The sequence below is a fragment of the Gopherus flavomarginatus genome, chromosome 1 (genome assembly GCF_025201925.1).
Source record: "Gopherus flavomarginatus isolate rGopFla2 chromosome 1, rGopFla2.mat.asm, whole genome shotgun sequence".
Classification (NCBI taxonomy): Eukaryota; Metazoa; Chordata; order Testudines; family Testudinidae; genus Gopherus; species Gopherus flavomarginatus.
Window position 1 is genome coordinate 324,363,620 of NC_066617.1, and position 16,691 is coordinate 324,380,310.

General features: G+C 38.2%; 1 protein-coding gene across 5 annotated transcripts in view; it reads right to left on the reverse strand.

Annotated features, from left to right (window-relative positions):
- FRY (FRY microtubule binding protein) overlaps positions 1 to 16,691 on the reverse strand; it is a 392,912-nt gene that overhangs the window by 277,085 nt on the left and 99,136 nt on the right. Inside the window, exon 3 of one of the 5 annotated variants that reach the window (XM_050937090.1) lies at positions 13,079 to 13,653. The exons of 2 other annotated variants lie outside the window; for them this stretch is intronic. In XM_050937090.1, coding sequence (XP_050793047.1) covers positions 13,079 to 13,148 — 70 coding nt within the window. In that variant the 5' untranslated portion in view covers positions 13,149 to 13,653. Of the gene's footprint in view, positions 1 to 13,078; positions 13,813 to 16,691 lie in introns of those variants that run through there. 2 more of the 5 variants (XM_050937095.1, XM_050937093.1) reach the window with 2 other exon arrangements.

Below are 16,691 nucleotides of genomic sequence, written 5' to 3' on the forward strand. Positions count from 1 at the left end.
CCAGTCTCTGTTCAAACTTGTTAATTGTATCTAATTTGCATATTAATTCCAGTTCAGCAGTCCCTCTTTGGGGTCTGTTTTTGAAGTCTTTTTGTTGTAAAATTGCCACCTTCAAGTCTGTCACTGAGTGATTAGAGAGGTTGAAGTGTTCTCCCATTGGTTTTTGAATGTTATGATTCCTGATGTCAGATGTGTGTCCATTTTGTCTCTACACAAAAGAAAGGACACTTCAAAAACAGACTCCAAAGAGAGACTGCTGAACTTAATTATGCAAATTAGATACAATTAACTTAGGTTTGAACAGAGACTGGGAATGGTTGGGCCATTACACTAATTGAATCTATTTCCCCATGTTAAGTATCCTCACACCTTCTATGGGTCATCTCGATTATCACTTCAAAAGTTTTTTTTCTCCTGATGATGATAGCTCATCTCAATTGATTGGCCTCTTACAGTTGGTATGACTGCTTCCACCTTTTCACGTTCTCTGTATATATGAATATCTTCTTGCTGTATGTTCCAGTCTATGCACCTGATGAAGTGGGCTGTAGCCCACAAAAGCTTAAATAAATGTGTTACTCTCTAAGGTGCCACAAGTACTCCTGTTGTTTTTGCTTAAATAAATGTATATCAATACACTGTATCTTCCTGGCTAGCAAAAAGTAGTACCAGTTTTGTGTAAAAGTTATATTTACTTGGAAATCAACATGCTTTTTGGTTACCAACCAATGAGAATCAACCTTTCTTTAGGGAAATAACTAAAAGGTACAAATGCAAAACAAGATTAAATTCATTTATTTAAATCAAGGCTTCTTCTTTGCTAATTTAAATCATGATTAAAATTGGCCATTTAAACTGTTTTGATTTAAATCAATCCACCCTGCCAATAACCCGGTGAAAGAGGAAATTAGTTTGCTTTGGCATGGTTTGTTCTTCACAAACCCACAGTGGGTATTGCTTATCACCCTATGATCCTCTAGGTGCTTACAAACTGATTTTTAAAATAATTTGCCTCATTATCTTTCCAAGTATCGAAATTAGGCTGACTATTCTATAATGCCTCTGATGCCCTTCTCCAGATCTCTGGGACTTCCATGGCCATCCTCCATGAGTTCTTGAAGATAGTCGCTAATGGTTCCAAGATTGCTTCAGACTCACATTATTATTTTTTAAAAGGTGATGCTACAGAAGTGAGTTCCATAGGGAAAAAATTCTAAACATAAGGCAGTCACACACACTTTAAAGTTTAACTATACATTGCTTGCATTCTAATTAAGTTTCTAAACATGAAGATATTTTTCAGTAAATGTATTTATAGTGATACAGTGGAGAAAATGAAGTTCCTTAGTAATTTTATGCTAAATAGCCCCCACTATACTGAGTTTTCATCAAAGGAGACAGTGTAAGTTTCTAACAAAGGAAAAAATATTGTGCCCTCTCACAGAGAGCTGTAACTAGAAGTTGAAGTAATGGCCTAACATGATCTAACATGAAAGGAGTACGTAAGCATAAAAAGAAATCCGCAACTGATCCTTCCTGAAAATGTGTTTATAAACTGTAAGGTTTTGTTTGGCTAATACCACAAATCAAAGATGGTAAGTTCAATTTTGGAAAAACAACAAAAGTATTTTCCCTGAAATGCTGTAACTTAATAGCTGTAGTTTGATTACACACAGTGGGTGAGATTTTAAAAAGCATTCAACATCAGCCTCTCTCTGCTCCCACTGAAGTCAATACTTAAATTCCCATTGACCGCAATGGAAGCAGATTTAGGTCAGTGATGGCCGTCACTGCCTATATTGTCCATTTACATTTCGTGAGGACGACAGGAAGTTGTGGACATTTGTTGGAGAGTTTACGGAAAATTATAGTGATAATTTGAATCATTATGCATATTAAATTTAATATCATACAATTTCATGCTGTTTTAAACAACAGCATGAGTCATATACAGAACCTAAAAGCTTAGTTCTCACTTTCCATGTTTTCGTTGATTTATGTCAACCTTAATGATAATTAAAGATAGTTTTCGGTATTTAATTAGTACCGTATAATCTCTTAATATACAGTTTCAGGCCTTCTAGCAAAACATTCTAAAAGTTGCTTCTATAAAATCATGTAGAAACCCACATTCAACACAAAATATATCAATTTAAAATGCCTTTATTGACTCTCATAGTGAAAAAATGTAACATTTATAACAACAATTCTTGCCCTAAGGGCCTTGTCAAATTGTGCATTCAGCCTTTAAAATGCATGATTTGTAAGTCTGACAGGCTTTGAGATGTTTATAAATAATGTTAAAGGAAAGTTCAGCAGATGAACTAGGTATGTAGAAAGCTCTAAGAGCTACAACGCATGTGAACAACTTTATGTAAACCACATCACATAGGAAAGAAGAACCAACTGCTCCCCTCTTTGGGCATAATTCCACAAAATATTTGATTTAAATCAATTGGAGTTGAAGGTGCTCACTGTCTTGTAGGATGAGACCCTTTTTTGTAACAAGCAAGTAACTTGTACAATTTTCTAATTATAGATCTCAAGGTGAGCTGGAAATAAAGGCATTAAAATTAGTGTTTACATTACATTTATTTATGTAGCTTTTAAATTAAAAGAGCTATTTATATCATGATTATGTGACATCTCAATACAACTCCAACATGCCAGCAGTGAGGTGCTTCCACACTACTTCCTATATTAATACCATTCACCCTAAAATAAGAGAAAATCCCTTACTTGTAATTCTTCTACATTAAGGGTATTCAGTTCACGTGACAGCTCTATGGATTTTATACTTCTGACAAATTACTAATTGGAATTTGCATGTGTCTGCTTGGAGCTCTAAAATCACAGGATGTAGAGATGAATAAAAGATATATTAGGTCATCTAGTCCATCTTCCTTCCAGTACAGGACTGTTCTCTACAACACAGTTTTTAATGCATTCACCAGCCTAGTTTTAAATCTTGCAAAAAACAGGGCTTCAATCATTCCACTTGAGAGAGAATTCCACAGCCTAATAGATCTCCATGTCAAGAAATTTTTTCTGATATTCAGCCTAAATCTTCCCTCACAGAATGTTCTTACTCTTTGTCCAGATTTCTAACTTCAGTATCCCTTCCCCTATCCTATCTTTACTGATGTTCACTTTCCCCAATTGGAGAATTATCTGCAAATATCATTAATGTCTTTCACTTTCTTCCAAATCACTAAAGATCCCGATGAAGATAAAGTCTAACATCCATCCCTGTAGTATCCCACTGCCCTACTCATACTAATTTGATAAATAACCATCAATAACTATACTTTATGTACAATCCCTTATGCCAGTTTTCAATATAGTACTCAAAATTGATTTTGAAAATATTGTAAAATACTCAAATTCTTGTGAAATACTCAAATGTTTTACTAAAATCCAAACATATATTCTGCTTTCTTCATCTGCTGATTTTAGAATTCTGTCAAAAAAAAAGCAATCAGTTTGCTTGGTCTATCCTAACTTATGAGATCCCTGTGGCAGGAACTAGCATTGTGTTATTAGCCTGTACAATGCCTACTTTACTGGGGCCCTAATGTCTCTGTTATGCAGTACCAATAGAAATAATAATTAATAGAAAAAATAATAATCTGGTAAATTCCTTCTTTATAAATGTATGCTATTCCTCACAGCCCCATTAACTCCCAGGGCCCAGGCTTTCAGAATTGCATATTGACAATCATGGTAATATTATGCACAAGCGATCAATTTGATGCCTAGCAGGCCAACGCCCCGGCCCACACAATTACCTCAGTAGCACATGCAAATTATGTGTAGGTCTTCCCAGCTGATGGATTTTAATACTCTCCATCAAGTCACCTAACAGTTAATAGTAGGTTGTCATCCTCCATGTGGACAGTTCTAGACAGGGATGAGACATGCACTTTGCCAGTGGTCAGGGCCGGATTTAGGGGCAGGTGGCCCAGGCGACTGAGGTGTCAGGCTTGGGGAGCACTGGGCTTGAGGTGCTGTTTTTGTTGTTAATGAGAAAAGGGAAAATAAAATGTTTGAAGTAAAATGTAATAAAAATAAGGTATTTAAAAGTTTAACAAATGGGGGTGTGTGGCAAAGACGTTCCTTGCTTGGGGCGCCATTTGGTCTAGGGCCAGCCCTGCCAGTGGGCTTCAGCAGAGGAATGGTGAGACTGAAATCTTCCATTTCAGGTTCTGGAGGGGAATGTGCTGTAGTAGACACAAAGCCCTTTGCCTGTTCCCCCAAAGCTTGATTCCTTCTGCTCTGCCCCCTACAAGATGTCCCTGTCCCAGTTTTGTTTCTTCCCCATCTCTTGCTCCTCTACCCAGTCCTATTCTCTCCCCCTGATCGATTCTGCTCTCAACTCTTCAGGTTTTTAATTCCATTTCTAGTCTCCTTACCGAGCAAAATCCTAGTCTCACCCCTCCAGTCTCTCCAATGCAGCCCATCTTCCCCTCATTCTCAATCTTCTTGCCCAGCCATTGCTAGTTATCACCCCCACCCCATCTCCATGTCCCCAGCCTCATTGCCCAGCCAGCCTCAGTTCCCCTCTGGCTCCTCATCCAACCTTTGTCTCCTTCCCCTATCCCTGCTGGTTCCCAGTCTCAGACTCCCCCCCGCCAGCTTCTCATCCAATCTCAGACTGCCATCCCCCATTTCCTTCCTCCTAGCTCCTATTCAACTTGTACAGCCAGTCCTGGTTTCCCCGTTACCCCTCCACCCCCATCTCCTTACACAGCCAGACCCCACTGTCCCATTTCATTCCTTGGCTCCTCGCTACTTCTCCATCTGGCTCCATATCCCAGTCTCTGCTGCCCCATTCAGTTTTGCCATCCCAATCAACTCTCTGCACCCTACTGAGGTCTGGCTCTAGTCCCCTCTGCATTGAAATCAGCCAGCTTCCTTCTCCATGCTACCTGGGTCCTGCCAGATTGGGGCTCTGAAAGCACCGAACAGAGCCTCCCTGCTTTCAGTTCCAGTGCCTGGTCTTGGCCAGGTCCACAGCTGCCCAGAGCTCCAATTGCAGGGAAAATCCTGCTCAGGCCCAAGCTGCAACATGCCCAGTGTAGGTGGAAACTTCAGGGAATTTAACTGTAAAGGACCAGAATGTCGTTACTGAGCAAGTGCGAACTTTGATTTTTCAAAGGATAAGCAGCAAAAAAGCTATCATCTGCCAAATTTCAACTCCATGATGCAAAGCATGAGAGCACTAGAGCTTCTCAATGAAAAGGTCACCAGAATTTTTTAACATGGGCAAAACAACACATTTCTCCCTAGCCTTATTCTCAGAAACAGCTGAACTATTTTGGCTGAAAATTAAAACAAAAAACAAACTGAGGCTGACAGCCAGCATGGAACATTTCAACCCAAAAATTTAAGTTTGTCAAAATGAAAAGCCACTGAAAGCAGGGTCTTAAAATTATATATGTGCATACATTAATGAAATTCTTATGCTTCATCTTCTGTCCCATAACACCTCTACCTTCTGTCTTAGTTCAACATATTAAAGGTTCGTCAGGAACAAGGAGACTTAGCTTTAACTCACTCAAACCCTAATGACTCTTGCACTTCAAATGTGATACTGACAGACCTTGTAATCCGAAAGCTGCTGTTCCTGATCAACAATTCATCTAGGTAGAGAATATGTAGGTTGCTATGCCTAATGGCATTTCAATATGATCCGGGCCCTTGATTTTTAATTTTTAGCAAAAATTTTCTGAGTTTTATAGAAGCTATTATTGTTTTTTACCGATTTTCACCTGAATTTTATGCCATTCAGGTACAGAAAATACATATTACATTACAAAAATCCAATAGATGTGTTTATGTTAATAATAAATTAGTCCAAATATAACTGTGACATTGTCTATTAAACTAAGGCTGTGTAGTGGAAGACACACATACGCATGAAGATGCATATGTGTATAAGCCCTAAAGTGCCAAACTTTAGAGAGACACCTGTCAGGGGTGGTCGGATAATAATTAGTCCTGCCATGAGGGCAGGGGACTGGTCTAGATAACCTCTTGAGACCTCTTCCCATCCTGCAATTCTATGAACTTCCCTGACCTAGCTCCCAGCTCTGGAAGGAGAGAGAGTGGCTCCGTATCCTGTCCGGCCCAGGTAATCAAGCCACCATCTCACCTTCTGGAGAGGGCACAGAAGCATAAGAAGTGGAGGAGGAAGCTTGAGAAGATGGCACCATTGCACTCTCTACCTTTTCCATTTCCAGGTCCATTTTTCTCTATTTGTTGCTTTCTTCTGTCCTCTCATCTCCCAACATCAACCCAGAAAACTGGGAAGTTAATTTTTTGCCCCAATTTCCACCTGTTTTTCCATTTTTGTAACAAACACAGATAAATTCATGGGAAATTTTAGAGAGAGAAGGTGGGTGAGGTCCAATAAAAGATATTACCTCACCCTCCTTGTCTCTCTAAAATCCCAGGACCAGCATTCCACAACAACACTGCATACAACAAAACAAAAAACAAAAACAAAAGGCCCTGAACATGATTAATAAAGCAAAATCAAAATAAAATGATCTCCACCTCTAAGGGCAAGACAGGAATAGAATGTGGTGGGATTATTTGTTATAAATATATGCGTTCAAAGAACAAGAATTATAATTATATATTTTCTCTTCTCCAAAGGTCTCAGTTATAACACATTTGCACCCTATGGAAAGTAAAATGCTCCAGAGATATCTTCAGAAAAATTGCTAACTAATACCAATTAACAATCTTGTTATAAATAATAACCAGCAGATGCATAATTCACAAAGTGTCAGTTGGCTACAGTCAATATGGAGGAAAGATGGTTCCTGTGGTTAAGGCATAAGACAGGCTTCTATTCCCATCTCGGCCACAGATTTCTTGTGTGACCTCATGTACATCACTAACTTCTCTGTCCTAGTTTTCCCATCTATCATAACAATCCTATGGAGATAACACTACCTTCTTTCATAAGTATGTCATGATGCTAAGTGAAAAAAGGTCTGGAAAGCATTCAGACAGAAAACACTTGAGAAGAATTATTTTACTGGCTATAGGTGACCCAGAACAAGAACACAGCACCATTTTTAAATATAAAGGGATGACACAACCTACAAAGATACAACAAAACATATGAGCGGGCATCCTGAAAAACCAAAACCTAGAAGACAAGAAAGTTGAGCTACTTCCAACCCAGAAAGAAATTCTGCAGAACAGATAGACCAAGCCTGGAGCCGTGTTCTGATTCTGAAGAAAAGTAATAGTGCCTTGTGAACATATGCAAAGAACCCTACATGTCTGCTTTGCAAGTTTCTTAAATACGGTTCTATTCAATCAAGTGAATTAGTTTCAAAAGAAACAAAAATCTAGATGGACATTCTTACAGGTTTAATTTGTTCCACATAAAAGATCAGGCTCTCTTTTTTATATCAAGCTCATAGAAAAAGCACTATTTCTGGCTGGCTGGCTATGAGATAATGAGAAAAATATTAGTAGAATCATCACAATTGTAGTGAAACTCCCAGAATATAGTATTTTTGTCAGGAATCTATAATATGTCAAATTCCCCTTACATACATATTACTGAATGCACAATAATCCAACAAAGCATCTAGTCTTGCTGCGAGGCAACTTTACTAATTTTTTATTATAATAATAATAAAATAAAAATAAAGCCATCAGCAACTCCACAATCACAAATTTTAATCAAGCCGTATCATATTCTCCTTTCTTTGCAAGTAAGTGGAAATCAGGACTGTTTTGTGGGATTATGTCTCAAGTCACACTCAACAACTCCCCAGTACAGAAGGCAGGACTCTGCTCCTTGCTGCTGGCTACTGTAAACCAGGATAGCCCAAGTAGTTGTACAAATCAACGCTACTTTTTGAGATAATTAGTTGCTGAAAGCCTACAATGTATTCAGAACATTCATCTTAAGATGAGCCTCCGAGACTAAGGATCAAATACCTTTTTGCATGGGCTCCTTATCAGCGTCCACAGAGATCAATGAAGTCTGTAGTGAGTCCTGTGATATACCTGCAAAAATCTACACAATGGCTCTCAGGAAGGCCGTCAGACTAGCCTCCTGCAGTCCAGCCCAAAATCTGTCTCCTGGGAAGACAGAGATGTGACCTTGCTGGCTAAGACACTGCAGCATCAGCCCAGAATATGTCAAAAGGCCTGGAGCAGACAACAATTAACCTCTTAGCAGTTCCTCTGATAACAAATGCATCAACATCACTCACCTCTTGGCACAAGCATCAGTAGTGCTCACACACGCTGTTTATTCATGGAGTTCTAAGCAGCTCCAGTGCTAGGACATCTATGTAGTCATTGCTAAGTGGGTGAGAGCAGTCATGCAGCCAATATTGGTCCAGCCATGCTGTCATAACTCATCAGCTTTACCTTTCAGTAAGTGAATTAAAAGTTCTAGTGTGAACCGAAGACCCTAGTAGTTCTGGAGTTTAAGGCATATATACATTTAAAGCATATAAGCAAAAGAAAGATGACCCAAAAAACAGTGTGTGCCTCAACACAAGCTTTGAGGAAGGCTCCAATGCTTCAACTCTTAAGTGAAGAACCATGAGGGTACTGCACCATAACCTTGACTGTAACAAGATGTCACTTCATCTTGACATCCATGGATGTCATTGCATCACCTTTGGGCCTATTATGCTAGACCTGCATTGACCCACAATTATTCAATGCTGGGATTTTTAATCCTCCATGGGTACTACCCTATGCTTGTCTTATCTTGAGGGCTCCTTCCTTTAATGATGGACTTGCACCTGAAAACACAAGGAAGCTGAGTAATGACATAAGAAACCCATCCAGGGCTCTGACACCTTGAGGCTAGAGCACGTCACATACCATGTTATGATCCTCCTCAAAGAAGTACAAGTACTAGTCAATTCTGCACTTAACACTGTTGTGCTGTTTCTCCATATATGCATTTACAAAACAATCTACATGGGACAAAAAAAATAACCCCCTCCTCCTCCCCTCTGAAAAGGTAAAATAAGAATCCCCAACCAGTATTGAAAGTTATTTTAAAAACAGATAGGACACAGTGCGTCACTGATGCTTAGTACATCAAAGCCTCCCTAGTCAACGCTGGTCTTCAAAATAACTTTTTTAAAAATACAGGACTCTAGTGCAGTGTGATTCCCCTCAGGGCATACACTCACCAGCGCAAGCCTCCTCAGCTGCAGCGCTTCCTGGATCTGGCCTCAGAGCATTCAGAACCCCTGTTCACACCGCAGTGAGTACCCCAGAATGGTGCATAGACTGGAACATACAGAATGGGACACCTAGAAAAAGCCTTACACAATCCCCAAAGCAGCCCTGCACCCCACATCCACAGTCAGCAATGACTCTCAACCAGCTTGGAAAACAGAAGTGTTTATTAGTCATCAGGAACACAGCATAGAACAGATCTTGTTAGCAGAGAAATAAGGAACATTCACCAAAGTCCATTGTGGAGGGGGGAAATCCAGAGCCCAGAGCTCTACCCCCGAGTCCCAGAGCAGGAGACTGACCAGCTCCCAGCTGCCCAGCCTTGGTCATGACCTGCTGCCCCACCTCCTTCCTTTGTCTCTTTCCCAAGCAAACAGGTCACCTGACCTGTACCTCTCACTTTGTTTTCTAGCAGCTCCAGCTGATTCTTGCAGAGGATGGGCCCTAGACATCAACTGCCGGGATACAGAGTGTCAGCCATTGTCTGTGCCCAGGTAGCCAGACATCAGTCACACCTGCCTTCTTGGGGGTCTCTGCAATGATCACACACCCTTGTCCTACCACCTAGATACCTGAGTAACACACAGGGGAAACTGAGGCATGCACACCCTATCCAGACAAAACATTAAGAACTTTCCCACTTTGTCACATATACATAGACTTTCACTTCTACACATCACAAAATGTAGCCCCAACAATCATTAAAATTCAACTTTGAACAAGTAAGGCCTCAGTCTGAATTTAAATTAAATGCATGTACAGAGATAAGGCTCCAACATTCAAAGGCAGAGAATTCCAAAGCCTTATTGCCTTGAAAGCAAGTATCATTATTCCTAAATATGTGACCTTTATGATGAAACAATTGTAGTTGCTGAATCAATTCTATGAAAAGGAACAGAAGGAACCAAAATGTTAGCTATGCAAAATATGTCCCATCTATCATTTTACAATCCATGGAAGCGCTGTCAATCCATATATCTGGCAAGTTATAGGAATATTTGCCAGCTTTGTTTGAAATGAAGTCTTTCATTAACATATTTAGGGCAAAATTCTGCCTTTAATCCTTACAGCCACATATGAGGGAATGCAAAGGAATCAACTTGGTGGACGGCTCGAGCCATACTACTGAATGCATCCTTTTGCTGCTCCAAAAAGCAGCTGTATGTGCCCATCTACAACATGCTATTGCCAAGCTTAGCCTAAATATTATGAGCACATAAAAACACCTAAAATAAATATTAGCTGGTTCCCTCACCTGACCATGGTGTGTGTGGCAGTGAACATGACAGATGGGTCCCTTGGCAAGAACTCTAGAATATCAGGTAGAAATCCTACCTTGCTGCTTCATGAAACTGTAAGGTAGTATTGCATTTCAGAAGACCCTAGATAGCAAAGTTGGACACTAACACCATACTATGCAACAGATTGGGTAACTGTGCACTAACCAGTCCATTAAGAAAAAGTTCATAAAAAGCTCTGTATAAACCTTAATACACTTATGACTGGTTTCATTAGACTGATAGACTTTAAGAAGGACAACCAATATCTATGGTTGCTGTTTCAATGACATGCCAGTTTACAGAAACGTTTATTAACAGGACCTTTACTACCACTACCATTTTGGTAAATTACAAAGCAGAGCCTCTATGCTTTTTTTTCTTTCAAAATAGTATTTCTTTGGGGCAAATACATTAGCATAACTAACAACTTAATTCTATGCTCACGTATGCAGGCACACATCACCTCTTGTTCTGAAAAGCACGTTTCTGTGTATGCATGTGCAAACTTAGCAGTAAATTTTAAGCAAGGGTGTTCCACCCACCACATAACAGAGTTTAACAGAGCCCCAAATTTTCTGAACTCCCTAGAATTTTCTGATCAAATAGTTTATTGTTCAACCACAGAAAATATGTACAATTTCATAAACGTTGTTTCAGACTGCAAGTAGATAGTCTGGCAACAACTTTAAATAAAATTGGATTAACTGACTGGATTTCCTCAATGTTTAATCGAAGTACAGTAGAGAACACCATTTATCGGTGAAGGAATGGCAGAAAGAATGATACTGGATATATCAATTTAATTTTTCTAAAACAGAGAAAAATACTGAATTTCATTCAAGGACTTCTAATTTCAATTTAGGAATGCATTAGTTACTCCAAAATATTTTTTTCATAGGAAAAAAATCTGTGGAATCAGCAATTTAGAAATTAAAAAAATTATATCCATCTTCATAGTATTGTAACGGTGTTATGTTCTTACCTCTTATGATTAAAAAAAATGTAAGGGCTAAAATCACCTGGCCCTTATTATTATTGTATTTTAAAAAAGAAACAGGATCCATTTATGACAATTTCCCTACCCTCAAAATGATTTTTCTTTATTTTCATAACACTGACTGTAATTAGTTATGACACCCATTGTTACAACATATACTTTTGTCTTCTTTAATCAATTAATAGTTCAAAAGCAAAATAATACTAAATTCATCGTCTAATTCTTATTACGTCATAGATGCTAAATGAAATGAACATGTGCAAAATGGTGTAGGATTATAGCAAATCAAGAAATACTGTTTAGGTAACAGTATTATTCCCTAGTGGTTTCACACTTGTGGTAGAAAAACTGATTCAGACAAGCCCTATGGTTGAAATTGACCTGGAAAAAACATGGTTTCTATGGATATCATTTAGAGATGGATATCCTAGTACAATACATATTTAGGGGTTTTTTTTACATTTCTTAACAGGTTATCAGATGTATGTCAGGCACTAACAATGCCTGCAGAGGTATAATTTTATATACTATAGTATCTAACACAACATTTTATTCAGGAGCTATTTAATCATAGATATTGGGATGATGGTTACATATGCAGTAATGAATCCAAATTGAATTTTTCCAGAGAGACTGTGTTCTATATTTTTTAAACTGTTAATATATTGAGTCTGCCACTACTAACAGTTGCTAATGTGAAAAGAGAATATAACATATGTATATATTTTAAATAAAAATTAAATCTGTATCAGAAGTAAGAATCTAGAGGCCTGACTCTGATGTGACTATATTTACAACCATTTCCTCTACTTTGAGACCTTATACATCATAATACATTATATTACAATGCATTCCTGAAAAATAAGACTGATTGATATCCACAGTGATAAATTATTAGCATTATAAATAGAGAAATAATTAAAGAAGACTATAATCTCATTTGTTTACATTTTATAAAGCTTCGGTTTGAGTTAGATTTACATCCTGATACCTTTTTGACACTAATGTTTCAAACAAGTTTGAATCATAAAGGAATAAAACATAAAGGAAGAGGAAACAAAGCTAAGTACCTATGTTTTTATTTTTTTTTTTTTGGCTTTTTACAATATTACAGTGATGACTTGCAGATCTGGAACATAAGCAGTCCATTTTTTGTTAACATGATACAAGGATAAAACAAATACAAAATATTTCAAAACAATGCCACACCCCTCTGAATAAATATCACTTAACATATTTAGATAAAGCCTGAACAAATCAAACAAACATCTAGGCAGGAAATGTTGTTTTAATGTACTACCACTGTGCTATTTCAGAGAGCCTGAAAGCAGCCTAACTTGAGAATTCAATCAAGCATAACCTAGTATAATCTCATTGCCATATTTGCAGTTAATGAAAGCTATTTAAATCTGTGACATTTTTATTTTTATAGAAGACTAAAGCAAAAATTATTTGTTTCACTAATAACACAAACATACAGTAAACGTAAGATTTTATTATTTTGTTATCCTTACTATCTATCAATCAATGTACAATATTAAAAGATTACTCTTCTGCTACTCACTATTGCTCCAGGATTTCAGTAAATATTTGATACTGATTTCAAAGAAGCCTGAATCCTGCTGGCTAGCCATGTCTGCTGCATACAAAGAGGCTTCTATAATTCTGAGCAGTTGAAGTGGCAGGTACTATGTATGTAGATGTAACTGTCACCAGTTAGTGATGTAAACGAGGGGTCAGAAGAGGAAATGAAGTCTCTGTAGATCAACTTCTTCCGTGGTAGGTAAGCCCTCATTTAATACAACAATAACAACAACAACAACAACACCACACCATGAGATTCTCGTCCTCTGCTCCTCCTTCAGGGCTGGTACTTAGCTTTATTTGCTGTATTTTTTTCCCCACCCTGCAGACATTCAATAGGAGCTTTCACCTTCTCCATTCCACAATGAATCAGATTTTTGCAGCTTTTCCATAGGCTCCATTTAATACATGTACTGTACCAAAGCAGCTGTTGTATAAAACAATTAGAATGTCTCCTTGAAGGGTGTTTGAGCTGGCCTTCTAATAAGAGTGCAATCTGCCTATCTGAAGGCTTTTTCCATTAGAGACTGATAGACTGATCGTATGCACCTCCGCCTGCAAGCAAACACAGAGTATCAACTTGAAGCCCCTACTGAGAATGTCTCTTCTGCAGCTGAAGGAATTTCACAGGTTCTGTTATTCTTTTCTTTTTAGAAAAACCTCTAACCAGTATTGTATATATGTGTTCTGGTCAGCTGCTTCCCTTCAGTCTGTTTCCAAGAACAACACACTGTATTAGACACAACTGCATCATGCTGCGGTAAAGCAAAGCTGCACCCATCTATCTGATTGCAGTGACGTTTTAAAAAAGCCCATCAGTCAGCCCAGTTGCAGAAGGGAAGCACTTGCACAACAACCAGACATTTAAATGGTTGTTTGTTCTTTTCTTCCACAGCTAAAGAAGAATCTCTGTTTGATGTCATTTTTGTCTTGAATTAGACTTTTATAAGATAAGAGACAGAAAGCTGAATTCATATTGGAAAATAAAACAGGCAGCTAGTTGCTTATTTCACCCCTCTGCATAGTCTACACTAAATGATTACTAGCTATAATTTACCTTTTTCTTAAAATTTTCTAATAATCACAATACATCAGTATGCACAATTTGCTAATAATGAAGAAGCAGCATCAGTTTTCCGGTGGCTTTTTGCTTCCTGAGTTCTTGGTATCATATTTCCTGATTTCTGTTTGCCCGGTTTTACCATTATTTCTTCTCTCACCTAGTGGAATAAATAGTGCACTGTCCTATAATGTTTAAACAGACATATAGCATCTCTGTAGTGGATTCATACAACAACATTGTGAACTGTTGGATTTTCAGAAACTTGGTTCAATCAAGTGTACAGAAAAATTTATCTTCAGATTTAAATTCCTAGTGATATGCATTTTATCAGATTACTTTCCCCTGAAAAATGCATAATTACACTGAAATGTTTCATAAAATACATAGACTATTAGGGAAAAAGCCAACAAAAATCATCATTCTAGAACTTATACTTTTTTTCCCAATCAAATGCAAAAATACACATAGAAAAAGATCTTTTTACATTGTGCCTACTGGTCTCAGAAGAAAATACAAAGAGGACAATTCAAGGCATTGTTGAGCTTTCTCAGACAAGATGGGAACCCAACCACCAGAGAAAAACTATCCCACTACTTTATTACAGTCCTTTATTTTACTGTATTCAACCTCTTTGTTAAAATCAGATTTACTTTATACTGTTAGTTGATATTTATTCTTTTATCAATGATGCTTCAAATAGCATGATCCACTCAATTAACAATCACATCAGAGTTTAACTTCTGATCAACTTACTTATTTAAAAGAAAAATATATCAGGTAAAATCATACTGAATCTTATTATTAAAGGAACTTGAAATATAAAACACCAGATTTGAAGATGTATTTAAATGTATTTTGATCCTATTTAAATTTTTTTCAATATAAATTTCACTCTAATATTAGAACATCTAGAGATAACAGCACATTTTTGGCAACATCTCGGAAACATTCCTAAAACAGCTGCAACTAGCTGAAATGGCAGTAACAGCAGCACTCTACTTCAGATCCGAAAGAAATTCTCCAAATTGGCTTTAACTGGACTAAGGTTTTTAAAAATACATAGGTTCTTCTTTCTTCCACATTAAATTAATTTCTGATATCTCAGAATCTTATTAATTATGTAGTTCAGTAGCTGATAACCTGACTAGCACAATACAGAATCTTGAGGTGTAAAAGAACTCTTTTTTGATTAATTTTAGAGTCCTATGTATTTACAGTATACCAGGAACATAGTGTACACGTTTTTGTCTATGACAGCGTGTATACTAAAGAGTCCTAATATAACATATTTTACCATAAAAAGGAAATAAAAGATCAAGAATCTGAGTATTTTCACAGATCTGCCATGATAAATTGCCTATTTCAGTCAAGTCCAACTACCTTCAAGCCAGCCCCTATTCTCCTGCTGTCTTGTCCACTTCCTGTGCTCTCCGGGCCTTTTGGAGAGCAGATATCCAGGAGTCTTGGGCAAAGGGACTAACCCCACCATCTGGAATAGCACCAACAGTAGAAATGGTCTTCAGCATATGGGAGGCTTAGGGGACTAGCCCTACATGAAAATCAATGATGCTCTCATGGTCAGTACTCTGTCTATGCACCAACTACTGTGATTGCCATAAACCGATGTTCTCCTACTAAACTTTTGAAAATAGTCTTCAAAAACAACTACCCAATAAGAGAAAAAGAATGGGAAAAAATCCATAGTGTGTTTAAATCTTCATTATAACTGTTTATGATAAAGAGTCATGTATGCAGTTAAGAACTGTATATTCTAAGCAATACTTATAAGAATTCTTAAAACAGCTCCACTTAAATGAAGCTGTGAGTACAGCATAGGCCTGCAGCCTGATCAGATATAATCTCTAAAGCTCATTTTAGCTTTAATGTGGAGGGAACTATGTGGTGCCAAGACTTTTACATTCTGAACACAAAGAAAGTGCAATTTGAGGCTAAAGACAAGAAGTAGAGGAGGCCTCTCAGTAGGGTGACCATATTTCCCTGAACTGAAAGTGGGATGTGTGGGGCTGAACTGCCTAGCGTTACCACTCATCCCTCGCACTCCCACAAACGTTCCTCCATACCCCCAATAGAGCCAAGTAGCAGAGATGGAGGAAAGCGGGAAGAGGAACAGGGATGGGCTGGGATCTGGGCAGCAAAGCAGGGTGCGAGAGTATGGGTGTGAGTACTTTTGGGCTCATAGCCAGGAGGTGAAGCTATTGGACTATGATCCATTTTAGCAATATGATGTCCCTTTGGGGGCTGAGATAGCAGATGTGCAGGAAGGTGCCTTCAGGTAGTGGGAGGGACCAAAGAGATTCCAGAGAGCAGCCCTGGAGAAGTGTGGGCAGCTGGGATACAGAGCTGCCATTTCAGACTGGGAGTTGGCAACTCCTGGCTGTGGAGAAAAGGGGGAAGAGGAGTGAATGGCAGGGGGCGGGTCACTCCTAGCCAGTGAGAGGAGTGGGGAAAGGAGCAAACAAGTGATGGAGGACCGGGGGGGGGGAGTTGCTCCCAGCCAATGATACAAAAC